General features: G+C 38.2%; 1 protein-coding gene across 2 annotated transcripts in view; it reads right to left on the reverse strand.

The window, feature by feature from the left end:
* Positions 1–22,462, reverse strand: part of LOC123770009 (polycystin-1) — a 51,501-nt gene that overhangs the window by 26,732 nt on the left and 2,307 nt on the right. Inside the window, exons 4-23 of one of the 2 annotated variants that reach the window (XM_045761565.2) lie at positions 21,786–21,965; positions 19,692–19,930; positions 18,800–19,015; positions 16,035–16,176; positions 15,299–15,537; positions 14,287–14,502; positions 13,717–13,858; positions 12,649–12,887; positions 12,069–12,284; positions 11,288–11,429; positions 9,839–10,077; positions 8,913–9,131; positions 8,210–8,756; positions 7,821–7,964; positions 7,234–7,415; positions 6,262–6,483; positions 4,370–4,543; positions 4,105–4,231; positions 1,891–2,004; positions 300–518 (exon numbers count right to left, since the gene is read on the reverse strand). In XM_045761565.2, coding sequence (XP_045617521.2) covers positions 300–518; positions 1,891–2,004; positions 4,105–4,231; positions 4,370–4,543; positions 6,262–6,483; positions 7,234–7,415; positions 7,821–7,964; positions 8,210–8,756; positions 8,913–9,131; positions 9,839–10,077; positions 11,288–11,429; positions 12,069–12,284; positions 12,649–12,887; positions 13,717–13,858; positions 14,287–14,502; positions 15,299–15,537; positions 16,035–16,176; positions 18,800–19,015; positions 19,692–19,930; positions 21,786–21,965 — 4,158 coding nt within the window. Of the gene's footprint in view, positions 1–299; positions 519–1,890; positions 2,005–4,104; positions 4,232–4,369; positions 4,544–6,261; positions 6,484–7,233; positions 7,416–7,820; positions 7,965–8,209; positions 8,757–8,912; positions 9,132–9,838; positions 10,078–11,287; positions 11,430–12,068; positions 12,285–12,648; positions 12,888–13,716; positions 13,859–14,286; positions 14,503–15,298; positions 15,538–16,034; positions 16,177–17,987; positions 18,155–18,799; positions 19,016–19,691; positions 19,931–21,785; positions 21,966–22,462 lie in introns of those variants that run through there. The other variant, XM_069324324.1, reaches the window with a different exon arrangement.

Raw genomic sequence — 22,462 nt, forward strand, 5'->3', positions numbered from 1 at the left:
TCCCTTCACTTTCTAGTGTGCTATTTGGTCAACATTTTTCAGCCACGTTATTGTGACTCCTTGCCTGCATAGATTACCAATATCACCTTGTCATTTTACTTCATGTTCAGTGCTGAAACAACCATATGAACCTTTTATTTCACAAGCAGTAAATTTTCCACAATCTTTTTTTGGAACATTTAGGTTTTCCAAATCTCAATACTGTAACCGATTAATTTTTAACTGTATTCATTTACCACGTGTACAGTACATGCCTCCACACACACAAACATTCACTAAAAAAATGCAAACCAACTTACCAAAGAAGGAATATTTGGGTATCTCAAAACCTTCTGGGTCCTGCCAGTCACTACAGTTACACAAGACTGTGTCAACGACGGCAGTGACGGACAAAGTAGGGACAACCTCCCTCTCACTCTCCTCCAGTACATCATCCTCATTTGTCAACTCCAGTATCTTTGCACGGCAAGTCCCTCCTATTGGCGCTTTGTTAATTTGAATACGCTGGAGAGCAAGACCTGAGTTGGACAGATTGCGCAGTAAAAGAAGAAAGCAATATGGTAATATTTGTTATTTTGATAAGAAAATATTGGTAAGATTTATATTGAACTTCATATATGAATATAAAATTAGATAATCACTGCATACTAAGGAAATTTAAACCTTAAATATTTAAGCGAGTGAAATTTTACACAAAATTGGTCCTACAAACAATTATTTTAAATTAATCTTCATTTTTAGCAACACATACTGTAATTCAGAAAATAATTGGACTCTACATCTTTTGAAGAAAATATATGGCAAAATTTCTGAGCAGAGTTCCCATGAATGCAATCCAATTTGTCCAATTTAGACAACCAAGACTTCACTATGCTCTCATGACCCATTTCAAAGGTTCATAAGGTTGTTTGCAAATGGCCATTTGTCTCGCACATTATTTGTCTCAACTGTGACGGATCTCCGAAACAGGTAACACTAATAAATATTTTGTATCCCCTGGGTAGTGTTACCTTCTAATTGCTTATGCCTAAAAAAAGAATAAAAAATAGCCATTATTGCCCACAAACATTTGTCTTTCTGGCTAAGACAGTAATATTTGGAAATTTACCTATTTTCTGGAACAATGCAGTTAGTGCTGAGTAAACTTGGATTAACTCCATAACAGGAACAAGTACCCATTCTCATCTACCTGGCTCACTTGATGCACCTCAAGAGAGGATTACAACAGCATTATGACCTTGATGGATGCCTTTGAATTATGATTAGTACAGTTGAGAGGTCATCACTTAGAAATGGTGACATTCTATATGCATCTCCAAGGCAGTTTGGCCAAGTTTCCCCCCTGCTATCTTTGCCTTTGGGACAGCAAGGAACGCCCATGAAAACAAAAATATGCAAATTCACATTTTCTTATTGGAAATAGATCAATTTCAAAAGTAAAGTTTGTGGGTAATAATAGCCCTTTTCTATAATTTTAAGGCATAAGCAACTGGGAAATAACACTTCCTACCCAGGAACAAAAAGTTTGTTGCAGAGTGTAATAGATCAGTGGCTGTATACAGCAAACAACAAGTCATATAATTTACTGTGTCGGGGGACAGGAAGCCAGAGTGTATTCATACATGTTAGGCTTTTATCGAGGTCTCCCCCCCCCCACCCTAAGGTCAAATTACTGACCCTGCCCAGGATGCAGCCCCACAACAAGCTGACTAACTCCTGAATACCTGCGTGTTGCTAGGTGAACAGCGGCATTAGGTGAAAGGAAATGTGCCCTACCATTTCTGTCCCGCCTGGGATTCAAACCCGGAATTCTTGATTGTTCATCAAGAACAAACCTGACTGTACTACCGGCATATGAAAGTAGTTTATCAAATATACATTTCTACAAACCTTCAGACGTTTCCTCTGCACGGTGAGCGGTGACTACTACATCAAATAGGTTGTACAATGAGCCATATTTCTCCCAAAATTCATCCAGAAGAGCCAATTTATAATGATGTTCTCCTGACAATAAATACAAACATTTCATAAACATTAACACTATAAATATTACTAAAGTGCACTGTCTCATCATTGGCAGAAGTGAATGTTCTTGTCCACGATCTCTGGCCCTGCCATTCTTCCACCAATAACCAATATCATTCAATAACTTCATTGGGCATCACTCAATCTACCAACTAAATTTGATAATTCGTATACAAAATGTCAAGTTTGCCCTCAAACACTTGCACACACAAGAAGCAGTCATAATAACCATTTTACTGTAAAGGACTGGATCTAATTATACCTTATTTATAATATATACAAAGGGATCAGTTTACAGTGGTTACTAAGTAGGAACAGTATTTGTATATATTTTATGAAGCCTCCAATTATATGCCGAGTTTCGAGCATAGCGGCATAGCTTAAAATAATAGATGAATAATAAGTTGACAATAAATGGTAACAACAATATATTCAGCCATATTAACAGGAACAATTATTTTTTCCAGTAAAGCAAAAAGTCTTACACAGTATTTAACAATTTCTGCAATAAAAATAAATGTTTTTTGCTTGCCAATTTTAGTCAGAATTGTCTTAAATTTTTGTTAATATTATGCACTTTTCATAAATTCCAAACTAAAAGGAATTCTTGATCAAATAAATTTTGATCACAGAAACCATTTCCAAAATATATTACTGTAAAAAAATTAAAAAATCAAGCAGAATGTAATTAAATACCCTTTTCTTGAGGGCCCTCAGTGTCTCCAAAGCTAATCCATCCAAGCCTTAGGAAGATGCACCAAGTCTCTGAGAGCCACCCTAGCCAAGTGGCAGCCAAAACCTAGCTATAAGGCTCCTATTATGTGCCAATACATTGGGGATCATACATCAACCCAAAATTGAGAAAGAAATGCAACAAATCATAAAAGAAGCACAACAGAACAAGCAACTGGAAGTGATTTTAGAGGTGCCACTCTGAATCCCACCCAATTCCTGAACTCGTGGTGGTTAGGAACATGCCCATCTAGACAGTTCTAATATCCAAAGAAACAAGTCAAGAGCAACTCAAAACTACTTAGCAAAATTGAGACAATGTGGTTATCTAGGATGTGGGATGAGCCTTCTCAGAACAGACACATCCAGGATAAAGAGCGACTCCAGTACATTTTGCTTAGGGATAGGGAAGAAGCAGGATAGAGTCGTCATGAGCACGCCCTTGTTAAAAAATCGGCAATGACATTGCAGAGCAGAGGAGAATTGCAGAGCCGAGATGGTCTCCGAGACACACGAGGGAAAGAGGAACAATTCCACCGAAGACCTCAAGACCCCAGATATCCTTAGACCAAGGGTGTCAACAAGAAAAGCCTGAATCCCAGAATGCAAATTCACAGGATTATCACAAGAAAACAAGGAAATGGTGGAAGAGAGTTTGCTCCAAAGGATTTATCAAATTCCCAGATGGAGCAGTGTCATGGAGGCTTCCAGCAACCCTAGCCCAGATGACTACTACAGCTCTGCAGCCACTTCAGTACCCAAACCCAGAACCAGAGTTGGAGTGAAATATAAATTTAAGACACTGTGTCTGAGAAACAAAGAAGAAAGGAAACAATTAGAAAGCAAATTACACTTGGTGGAACTAATGTTCCAGGAATAGCAAATACCATTTAGCTTAAGTATTAAGCAGAGGTTGGGCATCTTCAGAAGTTCCATGCACCCCTATGCTGTGACCAGGTGAGTGAGAAGACAGATTAACTGGGACTTTGGGTGACCTGGGCTGCCATCTAGTGGTAGTCAGGCACATCACAGGAAGGATGTTTACACCATGGCAATGATCTCTGCCTCGTCACCTCTGGGTACCAAATTTTCTACAAGCCGAAAACATTTGTTACAATTATGTTTCTGATTATTTTTTTTCTTAATTCTTGAATGATCCATGATCCCAAAGCACCTCTTTCACTCAGAGCAAAGATTGTGGTCCTGGCACATCAGAGGGCAAGGGGTAGGTTTAAGAGACCTGGTGTATCTCCCATAGGCTTTGTTGGACCAGCATCTGGCTAAGGTTAGCTACTGACAGGCCCCTCTCATAAATATTATTGATTATTTCAAACTGTTCTCACGTACCTATAGCCACACCAGTAATATCGAGTAACTTTGTGCCCCCACCAGAAGACTCGACACCAAAGATCTTCCAGGAGTATTGCAGGGGAACTTCTCCACAGCCATCTTCACCAACAGGCTCTTCTCCTGGCTAAGATATTGTTCCAAGGTCAATGGCTTAGTCATGACAATAGTTAAAACGTGCAAATAAATTACTTTATGGGCAGCACATTTTTAACACGTATATATTTATTATCCCCCCCTTACTTTAAATTTTAAATTTACTCACCTTCAACTCACAACCACTTTTAATAATGAGCTTGGCTGGGTTGACAAGCTGAGCACCTGTAATTTGTCTGCAGAACCACGGAGGATCACAGCCCGATGCAAGCGTTGGCGGGTTGCCCTCTACAACTTCCACCTCCAGTGCTGCTGTATTCTCTCGTCCGTCACGGCTACGTGCCTGCGAATAAATGAAACTAACAGCCTGAGCATGTGGCTGGCCTCTTTATCTAACCCTAGGATTAATGATATAAAAAAAAGTAATAAAGCAATATGGTTTGACCAAATGAGGGTATATCCCCAGACATGCCTCATAATAGATATACAGCCGTGATAAATGAAGATTGAATTTATCACCTTTCCAATTCTAACCAAACTAATCACATCTGATAACAATTGTGCTAGCGTCAGACTTTTATGTATTCTTAATGTAAAAGAAAAATAATTTGTATTATCGTCATTATTGCTTCTTATCTATTATCATTACTACTACTCTACGAATTATTAATATTTTTGAGAGCGCTTCCACTTGGATGCTTCCTAATGCAAGATCTAAGCTGGTTGCATGACAGGAAGCAGAGCTAGCATGGATAGTGTCGACTCAGAGTGAGGGAATGTCACTAGCAGTGTATCTAAAGGTTTTGTGTTGGGTGTTATTAATTTTAATTTCTCTTAATAATGTAGCTATTGGAGTTAACAGTAATATCATCAAATTTGAAGATGACAAAAATAAGGCATAAAATAAATTCAAATGATTATGCTGCATCGGAAAAAGATCTAGATAAATTGCAGATTTCAACAGAAATATTACGAGTATGTACTGTATATACAAATTCACGCGTTTGAGGAAAGATAATGGTGCTGTATATCAACTTAAAGTATACATACTGTAGTGATAAATCCATTTGTGCAAGACTATGGGGTAATGGTTAGCGAATACCCAAGACTAAGACGACAATGTACTGTACATTCTTTAACACAGTACCAGGTCACTGGAGAACTACGGGTAGGCACTATTTACGAGGCAAAGTGAAGAACAACGATTCTTTGTCAGGAAGCCTATATGTATGTGTAATTACACATACAATGTACGTGTAATTAACAAGGTGTAGCTATAGGATGAGAGCTATGCTCATGGTGTCCCATTCTCCCAGCTCTCTATCATACGACACTTTGAAACTATTGACAGTTTTGGTCTCCACCTTCTCACTTGTTCCAACCGTCTACCACTGTAAGTGTAAGTGAACTTTCCGATGTTTTCAGCAGCTCTGTTTCTTTAGTTTGAACCCATGTTCTCTTGTTCCTGACACTGTAGTTATGATCCCTGCTACTATTTTGTACATAGTGATCACATCACCTCTGCCAATTTACTGCTAGGTAAACAGAGCCATTAAGTGAAAGAAAATATGCCCATTCACTTCTGTCCTACCAAGGAATCTAATCCAGAACACCTGACTGCGAGTCAAGAATGAAGCCAATTGGGTGTTTGAAGGAATACAGAGATGACGAGCAAAAAACATGTTGTAAATTAAATGAAGGAAAGTGTCACAGTCAGAAGAATTATTATCAATCATGTATTAGTTGCTTTGGGAGAAGAATGTTTAAATGAGTAAAGCCAAAGGCCTCATTTGACAATTCACTGAATGAGTGTAGTTAATAATAATGAGGCATTTATACAAGTCTATTGATTTTACTTTACTTTTTGATATGCCTTATTTATAACTGGAAAATAAGATTCATTAATACTGTACTAAATACACCAAAAAGTATACCATATTGTATATTGAACACAATGTATACATTTGCCACAGAATTTTATACACTTATTAATTACAATATTCATTATTAAAACAATTCTTATAATGGTGACCAATTTCACACAATGATACAAAGACTCACTATAATTTGAAGGCTGTACGTCTTATGAGGATTTCGAAAAATATCGACGTCAATATTGAACATGGGGTCGGTAGTAGTCATCCATGCGGGTCCCTGGCCCCAGCATCCACCCTGGTCCTTCTTTCCATCATACGAATCTCTGCTGGCCGGGGGATCCGAGATTACACTCCTCTCGGGTAACTCTTCATCCACCAAACGACATGACCACACATAACTAACCAGCTATACAAGAAAAATGTTTGATTCACAAGCACAAACCTTAGACAAAATAATATACAACATGAATATATAAATGCGAGTGCTCTTCTAATTGTGCTCATCTAGCTGTGTTTTTCAGCTATTAGTTCACATGTGTAATGGTTCCCTATACATTGTGCATTTTCTCTATAACCTTTACATTTATTTGTGGGAGCTGGCTCATTTGAGTGTTCATTTTCCATTGTGTCCCAAGTCTGTTGTAGTCCCACAAATCTGACAACCTGACCAAATAACCTTGAATATTATAAGAATATTAGAACATAAGACTAAAGGGACCTACAGAAAGTCTACAAGACAGCTCCTATTTATATCCACCCAAGCTCATTAATACTGTATACATGTTTAACCTTCACTTGAAACAATTCAGAGATCGCTTGTAAAAACAAATGTACATATGATTCGTTCAAGTACTGACAGATTTTGCCCATTTAAAAAATGCATTAAACTTTTACCATTGATTATATGCATTCAGAGGGAAGTCTGGCAAGTCATTTCTTTGTATAAAGTTGCAGCATCCAGAGAAACACTAATACAAGACAGGTACTAAACCTTTACAACAGATTACAGTTTACATAACAGAAATTTTCTTAACTATCCTTGTGACTCACTATAGCAGTTAAAGGAAATATTGTCTGAAATGAGTAACAGGACAAGAGTGAAGGTGAAGAGCAAGTGTTAAGTAGGGTATACGAGGCACTCTAGGGTAATACAAACCGGTATCTCAGGATAGTCTGGGTCATACGAGACCTGGCCAGGTACAAGGCTAAGTGTCTGCAGAGTACCTCGGCGAACCCTGGGAGCGCCTCCTTTCACCATTACAACCATCAGGATGCTTTTTCCTACTTCAATCACAGACTCCCTGGATAGAACTGTCCAAACAGCTACACCTTCTGGCTCTAACAGGACAAAATTTCCCAAGCTGTTACCAATATGCATTCATTATACACACTGTAATGACTAATGAATCATCATTACTCATTTATAAACAAATATATTACACTAATTGATAGATACAGTACATGCAATACCTTGTTTTGAATACAGCTTGCATTGCTTTAATGTTCATATGCATCTAAACATTTACCAAATTATCAAAAAGAAATTTCAGAAATAGTCATTTTTACTTTCCCTTAACACTTGGAGTGCACAATTCTCTCAAACCTGGGTCACTACAATGCACAATTCTTAAGTGTTAAGGACTATGGCTCGACTACACCTAGTGGTGCCTGATTACACATTTTTATCAAAGAAAGAAATCAAGATATCAAAGAAAGCATAACGACAAATATACAATAACTTACTTATCATAGAGATATTATAAGACACTATAGCACGATAGAGGCCATAGTGAAGGGTCCGCACTGGTAGATACAATACACTTTTGGTTGTGCCGACAGACAAGAGATCCACTTCCTTACTATCGTTCACATGTACTATCCTCCAGCCTGGAAGCAGATGATAAGTTTAAGTATAAGTTTAAGAAGCAAATATCAAAAGAGTAATTAGTGTTTATATATATAATTTCACCCTGTAACCATCCCGCAGCACTATAGTTAAAACAATGCAAATTATTTGCCATTAATTATAAAATCAATTAAGGTAATTATTAAACAAGACATGATGTACAAGTTGAATAAAGACATACGAGTATGATGTCAAACTTATTATGAACAATACTATTAATACGTACCAATATCCATCTCTATTTCCGGGACAGTGCAATTAATTTCAGCAAAGCTTCGGATCCACACCTTTTGTGCACGTGTCATGTTGAAGGGGGCTTCTAAAGTGCCATTCTTCTGGATCCAGACGTGTAATTTGTCACATGGAAGGCTCTCAAGAACAGTCAATTTGATCGTCTCTTGTAATTCCCCCATAATGGAAAACAGCTTAACTGTCGAGTTGTATATCCCTCGTGATAAGTATGTATGAGTTAGAGTCATTAATTCTGATAGTTGTACTTCCTCCCATTCTTCATGACCAGTCTTTTGACCTTCACATTTATCAGCTCGTTTCCATCCCACAAAGTGGCCATCTCCAAGGTCCACAGTCAGGCATGCACCGAGAAATAGTGGGGCTCGTATCCTAAAGGTAACCTCCATACCAGCTCGAATTTCTGTATCGGACACCTCTACCTCAAGACCATGTAGTTTGGCACGAACCCTCACCCAACCAGACACTATATTTGAGGTTCCTCCCATGCCCTCTGCAACTACAGTAACTTCATAGTCACTCTCCTGTGATGATCAATAACAATTATTAATAATAGGACAACAACAACCATTATACAATACACTATTATAATAGCTCATCAAGTGTTCTACCTTTCTAGCCTGGTTAAAATCAAATCTTACTGCACTTGAATTTATTACTTGTTAAACCTTTATACTTACTCTGTCAAACGTTAGGTTGAAGATGGGCGTTGTCTGTACCTGGTCTTGTTGGCCACTGACCGAGAGGATATAGCGATCTGCTTGTCCAATGATGCTTCCCAGACGGATGCTAACTGTGTCCTCCAGAAAGTAGAAGTGTTCAGGTCTTGTCAAGGTGTTATCCCCAGCCTCAAGAGTTATGACTAATTCACTGAGCTCCAGCTGGTGTATCACAGGCACCTGAAAATGATCACTCAAAATATTTTATATGTATCTTTTTAATTTTAAAGATTTTTTTACATGAAATTATAAAAGAAAATTACTTTATAATTTAAATCATAATGGGATTGGGCTTGACATCAGTCAAGCCTTGCCTGATCCTTAGTGGGCATCACAAGTGACCGGATGATTGATCAGACAGACATGTCATGTTACATAGGGAAAGTGAAAAATACAATGTGCTCAGCAAGAGCATGACACAAAATAAATACCCATCAAGGAAAATCAACTATTGGCAAGATACACCATGCATAGTTAAGGCAATCCTCAAAGTGCTGTGCCAGGATGACCAACACTATTTGCAAACACTTAGATAAAAAATGGACCAGCAACAGTTGTGTAGCCTCAGTATGGCTTTTGAGACTTTATGGAAGTACTCCGACAGTTATTCTGGGATGGATTAAGCTTTCCTCCAGTGCCTCCATGACACCTTACATGGCCATGCCCAACCGTTTATTAATCCTGTCATTGACATAGCAGAATCTTACCTTGGGGAAGAAACAGTTGCCTAGATGTAAATACAGTACTGTACGAGTATTTTAAACCTTTCTTTAATAAATTTTGTTTCACAATCGACATCAACTAAAATGTTAAAAGAATTTAGCAAAATTTTATTGAAAATATAATATAAAACTGAAACGGCAATTAACAGCAATCACATTTCTTACCAAATGAGACAGGTTAACTTGAGACACTGGGTTCTTCATGTACCAACTGAGCACATAGTGATCAGGCTCCAAGTAGGTGTGCTTCAGGACCCGTGACACGGGGCCTCTAGCTCCTGCTGGCGTCTCACCCACAAGATTTACTTCCTCAACAGCTTCCCCATCCCCCCAACTGATCCAACCCGTCACATTAGTTGGGACCTCCTCCATAGATATCAGCATTAGGGTTACATTAGTTTCACCTGAAAAAATACTAAAATATAGTATAGCACAATGTTCAATATCATTTTAAGAAATACTTTTCTAAAATACAAAACTGATTCACATATTTAAAGTGTCTGCTATACTGAATTGCATACTTTAATTTCATGTAAAAAAAAATGAGTAATAAAATATAATTTAAATTTATGTTATGTTCCAGTTGCTTCTCTAAATTACTCTTTAGTATATCTGTCGTGTTATTAATGCAACCACTGCAGTCCCCGTGGCACAGTGGTAATGCACTCGCCAAGCGCTTTGTGAACGCTTTGGCCTGGGTGTGTATCCTGGCCGGGGAGGATTTACTGGGCACCAGTCCTTAACTGTAGTCTCTGTTCACCCAGCAGTGAATGGGTACCTGGTTGTCAAATGATTTGGCAGGTCGTATTCCTGGGAAAAATTAGGATTAAAGGACTTGCCCAAAATGCTATGCCTTTTAGTGGCTTTACAAGGATGTAACAACTCTTTATAAATATAAATAAATAAATAAAGACATAAATAAACTACTGTACTGTACTGCTGCTAGAACTACCGACAGTCGCCTGTCATCAAGTATTACTGTACCTTTTTCATTGAATTCATCTGTCGGTTTTCTTCAACTTTAAAATTTTTTGTTAGCTTACTTCTCTTTTAGTATTAAGAGAGTATTTAATATTAATTTCCCCTTCATACTGTTATTATATGTTTCCAAATTATTTTAAGATTTGCTTGAAATGCTTTGCATAATAGTGGCTTCATCCATTTGTTCAACTCCTGTTCCCAAATTGGACATTACTCTTATGTCCTTTGTACACACATTCATTCGAACATATACTGTATTTTAATTTGTCCACTACCGTCCACAAGATGGGTATGGGGTGCATAATAAATGAACTAAACTAAAACTACTGTATACATATTATTATATATTTTTACCCGAGGACTACCATTTCTCTAGTAGCTTTGACAATAACAGAGCCAGTGGCTCCTATTGATCACGAGTAATGTCAAAAGCATTGCGATTTTGTACTGAATTTCAGCCACACCAGTGCATTTAGATTCCCTTAATTTATCAATGTTCTTCCTGGTTATTTTGCAATGTTATGGGAATATTCCTTAATTTTCTTCACCTGCTTCAAACATGTATACATACATTTATTTATTTACATTTTTAACTACAGCAATTCATGCAACATAATAACGTCAAGTACATACCAGGAGGTGCCACAACATACTCGGGTGCTTCTATTACAGCATTTTCCTCTGTCAGAGGTCTAGCCACTATAACGCGAGTGAACATGGTGTTCGAAGTCCCCACATCTCCTAATGTCCTCATTGTGACTTCATATTCACCAGCCTAAAAGAATGTTTACAGTGTACTTATACTGTGTATGTACAGTACCATATATTCAACAGGAAAGGGTCATAATGGCAACCAGAGCTTGTGTACTGGCAGTCAAGGGTCCAAACCAATATGCCAGGCATCTATGACCATATTAGTTGGCCCGATACATCTCCTTTAGGCTTTGCTCAACCAATTAGTAGCCTGGTAAGTTACCAAGGATCCAGAAATAGGATTACAGTATTTAAAACTTTCTATTTCTTCAGTGTACTAATCTGATGACTTCAAAGTTAGAGGCAACATAATCAAAATGTGTAACCAGTGTATGATGCAATTTAAATGAATCTGTCTGCAATACCTAATTTTTCAAAAGTTATTTCCTGAAAACTATCCAAGCCTTCTCACTCTCTGTTATTCTCCCAGTTAAACACAAGGATGCCTGCCAAGACAGCTAATCTTGGACCCCTTATATTTTACCAATTAATGTTATATCTAATAATGGTTTCCTGCCATCAAATATTAAAGGTTAGTCACTGCCATTCCAATGCCACAGAATGTCCAGCAATTTTCTCATAAAGTGAATTGCCATTTGGCTATTAAAAAACAAAGACAAATATTTCTTAGTTTTAAAAATAATTTGACAAAGAAGCTTACTTTTTGAAAGGTGTAAATAAATGTTGGAGTACTACTGGTAAGTACTTCATTATTTACAGTGAGTATGAACTCCTCCGCAAATCCGGTCTTGATGAGGGCCGTGATGTTTAATGGGACGTGGGTCTTAAATACTCCATCATAACTTCCTGACGATTCACTGCTATCTTCATACTCTACAAGTATCCCACCCAACGTCAAGTGGTCCAACACCAGGAGCTGTACGTACCTTGTACATTAGATTGCATAAACATAGCATATAATTTAAAGGAAATGACACTTAAAATATATAACCTAAGAATACTGTACTATCCTATACTATTAACATTGCCTACCCATTCTGATACCCTACAGTAACTACTCATCCTCATAACCTACTTTAACTTGAAAAATAACCAATGGTTACCTACAATTCTCCTGATGACTTGTTACCTTTTTACCACTGCAAAAGTTATTTATCATTGTAACCTGCTACTTTAAAAGAAAAGTGGAACCTCTGTCTATAAATATTAAATTTCAGTTACAAACTACAAGCAGTTAAATTCCAAGGTGAAAGACGAAAATGAAATGTTATCCAACTCACCGTAGTCGTTACATTTGCTTGCGACACCAAGTTCTGAAGAAAAAGGGAAACCAGGTAGTTTCCTGGTTGGCTATATGTGTGTAACAAATCTCTTGTCACCAAACCATGAGTTCCTGGAGAGGTTTCCTTAGTTAGGTCCACTGCAGTGTCTGGCTCACCATCATTCCAGTTGACAAAACCCGTTACATTAGTGGGAAGCTCCTCATTTGATATGACTTTTATTGTCACATTTGCTTCACCTGAAATGAGAGTTGTGTAGTTTTTTTTGTTTGTTCCAATAATTATGGTAAGTATATTAAAACACGTTTAAAAGAAACGGCTTCTTAAATCCAAAACACAATAATGACAGTTTTGGCAAATGTTTTGCCGATAATGCAAGGTTGAAAAAACATTAATATTATGTGCTGATCCTAGAAGTATAAAGCAGACTGATGTGAAGAAAGGACAAGTAAAGAAATTTATATATTTTTAGCAGCTGGTATTTAATATTGCATTAATAACCTAAATAAATATAATTTTCTTCATAATAAAAGATTTGCTATCAAGTCCACTTTATCACGTATCAAATATAGTATATGTACAATATATTTATATAAATACAATTACATTTTTCTGTACTACAGACCTATGTTTATTGCTTGGAAAAATATACCAGTAGTTATTTAAACACTGACAAAAATTATACAATATTGTTATTAACCACGAAAACATTTGATATCAAATTGCATTAAAGATTTGGAAATAGCTACTGGGTAGTTGCATTTATCTTTACATTTTGCTCATAGAATGAAATGGTTTGGAAAGTTTGAATAGGTTGGGTATATACGAGTGACCATTAATGCTTGTAAACAGATCCTACGTGTTTATTATACAAAAGAAGGCACAAATGATTGTGAAAGTATAAAGTTTTGGGGAAGTTAATTTCTAAATTAACAAGGACAGTGGATGAAACCTTTAAATACATGGATAAATATTTAAAAAATCTGCAGTTGGATAATAAGGTTAAATGGTCAATAATAAGAGGCATAATATAAAAAATCCTGAACTTTATGCAGAAGAGTAACTTGCCTGGAGGCCACACAACAAGCTTCGGAACAAGCAGCAGCAAATTGTCTTCTTTCACTGGTCTCGCTACCTGCAGTGTTTTCGTCACTGCTAGAGATGTGCCAGCCTCGCCACAACTCTTCATGCTGATGATGTGTTCTCCAGCCTAGAACCATATTTTGTCCAGTCAAAAATTCAGAAAAAAAAAATAAAGATTTCCAGTTAACCTTGACAAAGTTTACTGAATTGTAAAGTAAAAAAATCTTAGGGACTTAATCATTTTTTTTTGTTCTTCAAATATACAAAAGTTCTTAAATTCTTGTACAGCCACTAGCATGCATGGCATTTTGGGCAAGTCCTTAATCATAATTGTCACATACACATTCCCAGGAAGCAGCCCATAGCAGCTGTCTAACATAGAAATAAGTAAGGACAAAGTCCACATATGAAAGCATTTGACAAAGCAAGAAACATGGCTGTAAAGGACCTGCCTGAAACGCTGTGTGTGTTAGTGGCCTTACAAGAATGTTAAAACATTAATGCTATATGTTCACACACATATATACATATAAAAGGTAGTAAGAAATTACTCACTGTTGTGAAAGTGTAGACGAAGGATGGAGACTTGCTTGTTATATTTTTTCCATTCACTATTAGAGTAAAGTTAGATGAAACTCCACCTTTCTCCACAGCAGTTAAAACAAGAGGTACATCTGTCTTGAAGATGTCTGTAGTCTTTGCTGGGGCATCAGATTCATTCTGGTACACCACAACAATCTTGTCAAGTGAGAGCTGTGCCAACACTAGTACCTGAAGTATTGTGCTTATGAGCAATTAATCCTCGTATTGCTTATATGCAGTGATGAGAATTGGACTATCAGAGAAAGCCCAGTGCACCCTCAACAGTAATTCTAAAATTATCTGAATAATGAACCCTCCCTCCTAGCCTACGATTGTGGGTATACTGAACACAGGCCCATGGGGCACTGCCCAACAGTACTTTGATATACTGTATATTGTAATGGATTCACATTGTTAGAGACAAAAGTCTGTTAGGCATATTGAGGTCTTCCTAAGCCAACTACTGTCTTTCTCCATGATGCAACTCACAACAGTTACCTACCTCTCGGGTGAGATGAAATGTTCATGTCTTACTGTAAGAACTGAACCTGCGATATTTCATTTGTGAGCCGGCTGTATTAACTACTGTATTATAGCAACCCTAATGTGGAATGTCATATCTGGAACTTTACAGTAGAGTGAGAATTTCTTGTATTCTGCATCCAAACATGGCCTGTATCCAATATATCAACAATCCTTAGGCTAGAAGGGGGTTCATTATTCAGACAATTTTCATTACGTTCTATAAAAGTACTGTGCATTACTTCATATGGACTGCTCTCCAAAAATTGCACACACATCAAATCATTTGTTTATCCTTAATATTGCTAATTTCTAAAAGCACAATGGGAGACATATATTGACAATGTTGAATAGATAAATATAGGTACTGTACTTGCTTTCCAACCTCCATATGCTGACAAAATATTATATGCAAGCCATATATGTACTGTATATTAAAATTATACACATGTGTACTGCTTACCATCTTGGAAATGTTGACCTGTGACACAGAGTTTGAGAGGTGTACCATGACAAGATAGTGCCCTGGTTGCTGGTACTCTTGGGTGAGCAGACGTGTCGCTGATCCCGAGGAGCCTGGTGGCGTGTCATCAGTCATGTTCACCTCTGTCACAGTCTTACCATCGCCCCAGCTCACTGTACCACTCACATGAGTAGGCAGCTCCTCCCGTGATGTCACATTGATAACTGCAGTTGTCTTGGCTAAAGTAAAAAAAATATCAGAAAATCTTAAACGTATTACAGTATATTGTAATAATTTTCTTGATCACTGGTAAATCCCATGTTTTTAACACAGTTTGTAAAAATATTTTCATACACACAGTGGGATCCTACTCAAACAGATCCACAAATTGCATAACCTGCAGTAGTGCTAGGATTTCTGCTTCATTAGATGTATGGCTTTATTCCAACAAATAAAATTGTTGCCATTTCACTACAATTATAAATCTCCTAAAATTAATCAAAGGCCATCTTATCTAGCAGCTCCGACGGACAGAAAAGCAATTGTTTAAAGAAAGCCTCCTTCCCACTCATGAAATTTTTTTAAAGGTTTATTTCAAACTGTAGCATTGTCTTGGTACTTTATATCATATGATCCAAACAGAAGATATTTTAAAAGGTCGGCAATTTGGATGATTATTATACATTAATCATGCAAAATAAATAATTCTTTAAGAAGGCAATATTTAAACACAAACCTGGTGGCCAAACCACTTTGTCTGGTAGACGCAGCTGAACACTGTGTTCCTTTAATGGTTGTTCCACCTTTACTTTCACTACCACTGTATGGGATGCTCCTGCTTCTCCTGATGCGGTCATGCTCACGTTAAACATCCCAGCCTGGAGATAAAATATTGAAGTTAAACAACAGTGTAAAAATGCTTCATCACATGCCAACAAGTCTATTATGGAGTAGGCCTACTCATTGTTAATCAGTCTCCTCTACATCATGCATGTCTTCCTCAATGTGCTAAAAAAAAAAAAAAAAAAAATACATCGACAAATGCCACATGGATAAAGCCTAGACAAAATAGCCAATCATTTACAACAGGGATACTGGGGCTAGCCTATCAGGTAAATTACTGTATCTTCCTCAATAAAAAAGCCATTTACTCCATTTTTCTATCCTGTCTTTGCACTTCCACGATGTTATTTAAATAATAACTACATGACAATCATGACTAAACAATCCCTCCACAATACATGTGTTCAATTATCTTTGAGACTCATTCCCACTTCTATAATCTCTACATAAAATGTTATTTATTTATTTATATACAAGAAGGTACAACGGACAAATCCACAAGGGCCATAATACAATACAATACAATTTTATTTAGGTAAGGTACATACATACAATAAATTTTTACAAGGATTGGTTGACTTGTAAACATGAAATAATGAGGGTTCGAACCTACATCCGAGAGGATCCCATGCAGATACACCTTAATCGACTAGGCCACGACATGGTTAAAAGAATTGCAACCAGGAGTGCCACTGACCTCAACACAAATCCTGCAGTCTCTCCGAGACACAAACTATTGTTTTACACAATTACCCCATGCACTCGGGCTATGTCAATAAGCTGTTCAACCTCTTCGCCTTTACTTCATTGCACACAGAATTCACAATAGCGAAATGCATCAAATGATCAAATCCACAAGGGGCCATGTCGTGGCCTGGTCGATTAAGGCGCGTCTGGGATCCTTTCAGACGTAGGTTCGATCCTTCATCACGGCCTTTGTGGATTTGTTCATTTAATGCATCACGCTAGTGTGATTTCTGTGTGTAAGGTACAATGGGTTTATAAGAGTACATAGCAATGATGATTTTACATTCTTGTAAAGCCACTGAGACGCATAGCATTTTGGGCAGGACCTTTATCTAACAGATAATTTTAAGAAGTTAATTTGTAGCAAAATTGAAAAAAGTTAACCAGGTACATTGTGAGAAAATTTGAAGAAAATTAGTAGGTCCATTTTAGTAACTAATGAGGATTATCAACAGGTACAGTATAGCATAATTTGAGGATTATTTCTAGGCACATTGTAGTAAAATTTGTGTTCAACATAACAGCCATAACATAAGATGATGGCAGCAATTGCAACGGTGATGTTATATGGCTTGGGCATTTATTTTGGGAGAATGGGAAGCACACTATACAGTGCGAATGTGAAGCACCAAGTTGGAAACTATTTTGCCCATTATGGTACGAGTTTAGAAGAGGTGTCGACTTTGGCCACCCATCCTGTGTCGGGGTGGAGGCAGGTGGATGCCTCCATAAAGGTCTCCTGGGAATACCCAAACACCTGCCAACCAAGATTACCATTTTAAAAGCACTACAACCACCTTCTGTAATTGATTATTCAATAACTCACTGAAATATATGTTTAACAGATGTCAAACCCTGTCCATAGAGGACAGAAGAAAATGTATATGTATGCTGCTTAGCATTGTAAATGTCTGACCACATCTGTGGGTAGAAAAAGTGTTTATTTGCTTTAAAACAAGATAGTTTGCAGACACAGACGACGCTAAACCTTCAGGCTTTGCATTTCCCCTTCAGGGAATCAGTGGAGCACATACGGCACCACTGAGGTCACGGACCTGTAACATTCTTGTACAGGACCTTAACTCGGGACCTTTTGTACCTTAAACTCTGGGACAATAACAGTTCGCAGAGTCCCAGTTTTGACAGTGAGGGGAAGATGGTCCCTTCCACGACGAGGTCACAACCTTGGAAGGTGGTGATCTCGTCGTCGTCTGCGTGAGACGAGGTCGTTCAGTGGTTAGTATACACCGACCACCTTGAGGCGGCCATTAGCTGGCACAAGACGACGGGGGTGACCACCTCATATTTTTTATTGCCTGTACAGTATTATTCTTTGTTTATTCTTTTGTAATAATTGCGGGCATGGGAGCGTTGTGAAAATATTTATGTATTTAAATATGAAATTGTTGATAGGAAACAGATGATCTGTTTGCCCGAAACGTTATGCGTACTAGTGGCTGTAGGTATTTTATGTACTGCCTCTATCTGTAAATCAAACAGAATGTATGTATTGTAACTCTGCAACTATGCATGTACTTTTCCTAAATAAATAATTAATATTAATATTATTATTATTTACAATACTAAATGACCCTGCAGTGAGGTTAACAAAATACATGTAATTGCCTAGCTAAGTGTAATTTGGGTATGGGGTGCATAATAAATGAACTAAGTGTAGTTACAGGATGAGAGTTACGCTGAGGGGGGTAGAAATAGCCTAAGCTACTCTATCCCTTTGAGATGTATTTATTGCTTATCTCAATAAACATACTTGAACTTGAGAGTTACGCTCGTGGCGTCCCGTCTTCCCAACACTCTTTGTTATACATAAGGCTTTGAAACTACTGACAGTTTTGACCACCACCTTCTTAACTTATTCCAACCATGCTTGCATGTGTGGGGTTAACTTACCCGCTGGAAGGTGTACATGATGTATGGGTTATCACTCGTTTTCTTCTCTCCATTCACAAGAAGCTTAAAGCGGGTTGCAATGCCACTTTCAACAACAGCTGTGAAGTTAAGCATTGCATTCGTCTTGAAGACAGTGGAGGGCCATGCTGGAATGTCATCCTTATTTAGGTAATGAACCAAGACCTTGCGTAGTGTGATGTGCTCAACTACTCTCACCTGAAGAGAAACATGTCATACACAACTGTTAGAAATGTAATTCACGATTTCCAAAAATAAAACTATACAAAGAGTCGAGGAACCTTCAGATCCATGTATTGCATGATCAACTAATGCGGACAGCCAAGTAATTTGATCACAACCTGATTAACTATGCAGAATAACTATCACAAATGTGAAGCAATAAACTTAGTACACCGCAAGTGTAAATTATTTAGGCTACAACGCATTAGAATTCAGTTCATGAAACCGTGATGAGACTAACAATGCTAATTATCCTAAACTATTCAGAACTGCTAATAAGCTGTTAATGTACAAGCCAACAAATTTCATAACACGCTCATCAATGCTGTAACTTGCCTATCTAAAGGAATATTCGGTTTCAGTTCTTCAGGCCATGTGAGTAGTTAGTTAAGTTCATTTATTATGCACCCCATACCCATCTTGTGGGCGGAAGTGGAAAGGGTTACAGAGGCACATAATGGGTTCAGGGACTGAACCCCATAATTCAAAACCTTATTTACTGCCACTACCACGATGGGTTATGGGGTGCTTACTCAAATTAATTACAAGCAAGTCCATCACTGCCCTGTTGACTTCAAGTGGTATTTGTCCCTATTTCAACCTTAATGACTCTTCGACATAGCCGGTACTGCAGTAGTGACTATACACCTACCGAGCTGGAGAGTTGCGTGTTCGAAATGGGGTTAGCAAGAGAAAGCAGAACCATGAAATTTCCATTTCTTGTATAGTTGTGACTGTAGGAACGGCCAACGTGGCCTTTGGACCCAGGCTGAGTGATGTCAGTTAAATTCACTACCGAATTGGGCTGACCATCTCCCCAGTCGATTGACCCCATCAGCAGGGTTGGCAGCTCCCCTTGGGAGATGATGCTAATGTTAGCAATAATAGTACCTGTAGACAAACGAAAGAAACAAATTACGCTGAAAAAAGGTCCTTATATGAAGCTTAGTTTTAATAAACTATAACAACTCTTATTTATAGTTTTAAAAATTCAACAGGTGATGTATATCACCTAAATGAACACGTGTACGACCAGAGTAATTATTGTCTTGTGTGATAAGATGTTAGCCAAATGCAGACGATGAGTCACAACAACGGGGTTGAAGATATGATGACAAACCACACACTATTTTACACAAAATGACAAGTAACAATTAATGAAAACAAAACCCCTTATCCACTTGGCTTACACACCAACAAAAGAGAAATATATACATGTGAAATTTACGTTAAATAATAATGGTGCAGGTAATACTTTATACAAAATGTTGTGTGCGTCTACCGTCACCCGGAGGGCGAGAGTAGATGTTACAGCTGTGAGCACTCGAATGGGAGTCTATTGAGCTGGATTGATTGATTGATGAAGATTAAGCCATTCAAAAGGTGGCACGGGCATGAATAGCTCGTAAATGGTGGCCCTTTTGAGCCATTAGCAGTATCATGAGCTGATACTGGCGATCTGTGGAGGTGCGACTGCACCCTGCGTGACGGGAGATGTCTCCCGTGTTTAACTGGATGATTGATAAAGATTAAGCCACCCAAAAGGTGGCACGGGCATGAATATCCCGTAAGTGGTGGCCCTTTTGAGCCATTACCAGTATCAAGAGCTGATACTGGAGACCTGTGGAGGCGCGACTGCACCCTACGTGACGGGAGATGTCTCCCGGACCAAATGGTGACCAGATGGTGTTTAACTGTACGCTGGCAAGCCCTTTTATATGGGGCATGACGTCATAGTTGGCGCGAGTTCTGGGGTTTAGCAATCAGCCGGCAGGTAAACGATCGTTAGCTGGTGGCGTCTGGTCCCCCACGGAGACAGCAGGTGTCACTGGTACTGAAGGGTGGGGGTGGGGGGGAGGAGGTGTGTCATACGTTTTGGGCACGTAATGTTGCTGTCATTGATGTTGGAGCATGCAGATAAGTAGGTAGTAAAGGGACAGGCAGGATCTACTGCTAAGCAGGAAATTACCGTAACAGTACATTGTAGCAAAATTTAAGGATTATCAACAGGTACACTGTAGCATAATTTGAGGATTACTAATAGGTACATTGTAGTACAACTTGCGTTCAATACAATAACCAAGATATAAGTTAATACGAGTGAGTACAATGGTGAAGTTGCATAACTTAGGCGCATACATTGGGGGAGTGCTGGGTAGCACAAGTTACAGTGCGACTTTGAAGCACTAGGTTGGAAACTATGATGAAATTAGGTACTTTTTGGTTTTACTTTTGAATATTGCATAGGTTGGACAGCTTTTTAATTCAATAGGGAGTTCCATAGACCAGGTCCCATTATTTGCATAGAGTGTTCACAGAGATTTACTTTGACTCTGGCGATATCAAAAATTATTTATTTCTGGTGTGGTGCTGATGGGTTCTATTACATGTGTCAAGGAAAAGTTTCAGATCAGGATTTGCATTTAAGAACAAGGATTTGTAAATGTAAATGGCACAAGAGAATGTGTAGTGAGCTTATGTTTAGCATGTTTAGGGATTTAAACAGCTGTGTGTTGTCTGAAAACAGAGTTTGTTATTGTTCTGAGATTTTTTCCCGTCTTTTGTTGTGTGGTTAGCTAAGGTGATCTTTGGTTTGTCCCCTAGCTGCACAATTCTAATATAAATATACAAAGTATCCACATCGAAATTGTTACGAAACTCTCAGGGATGTATCAAGTTATGGAAAAAAATTGCAATATAGTCTACACGGAAATAAATTCAGTTGAAGAGAGACATATTTCATTACCAGGGGGCGTGTGTGTAAGGGCGGGCGTGGTGAAGATGGCGTGGTGGTCAGCGAGGGGGAAGTACACCCACACAACGTGGGTGAGGGCTGCGTGCTGGCCCTCCCACGTCACACCCAGGGTCACCAGGTGTGGGCCCGTTGTGTTCATGGTGTACACTGTCATGCCGAACACCGGAGCCGCTGGCGACAAAGAGAAAGCCATTCGGCAATTACTTAAAAAAAAAAGCTTTGAATGTAATCAAACGCTAATTTCTGGCGCGTCCTAGTGTCTCCATGAGGCTATCTAGCCCAGCTATTAGGTCGCATAAGCCGTGGAGATCTGTTTGGCCTGCCGGGGACCAGAGCTAGAACCTGGCCCCTGCTAGAAGCGGCGGCAACCAGAAGTCACCAAACTAATACACTAACCCGTCCTCAATGTTCATTCCATCCAGCGGTCGACCCCAAAGACACATTCATCAATTTTAACATGCTCTTAATTCAAAATAGGAATTTTCTCACAAAAGGTCACAAAACGTCTTTATCAGACCTCAACGGAGATTATTACAGTAAGAATTACATCTATCCTTCACACCTTATAATGTCAGCTAGTTACATAGAATGTTCCATTTCAATAGCTATGTATTTACAGTTAATCATCATACATTAATGGTAGGTCTTTTTGCTAATACATAATTATT

The sequence above is a fragment of the Procambarus clarkii genome, chromosome 14 (assembly GCF_040958095.1).
Source record: "Procambarus clarkii isolate CNS0578487 chromosome 14, FALCON_Pclarkii_2.0, whole genome shotgun sequence".
NCBI lineage: Eukaryota > Metazoa > Arthropoda > Malacostraca > Decapoda > Cambaridae > Procambarus > Procambarus clarkii.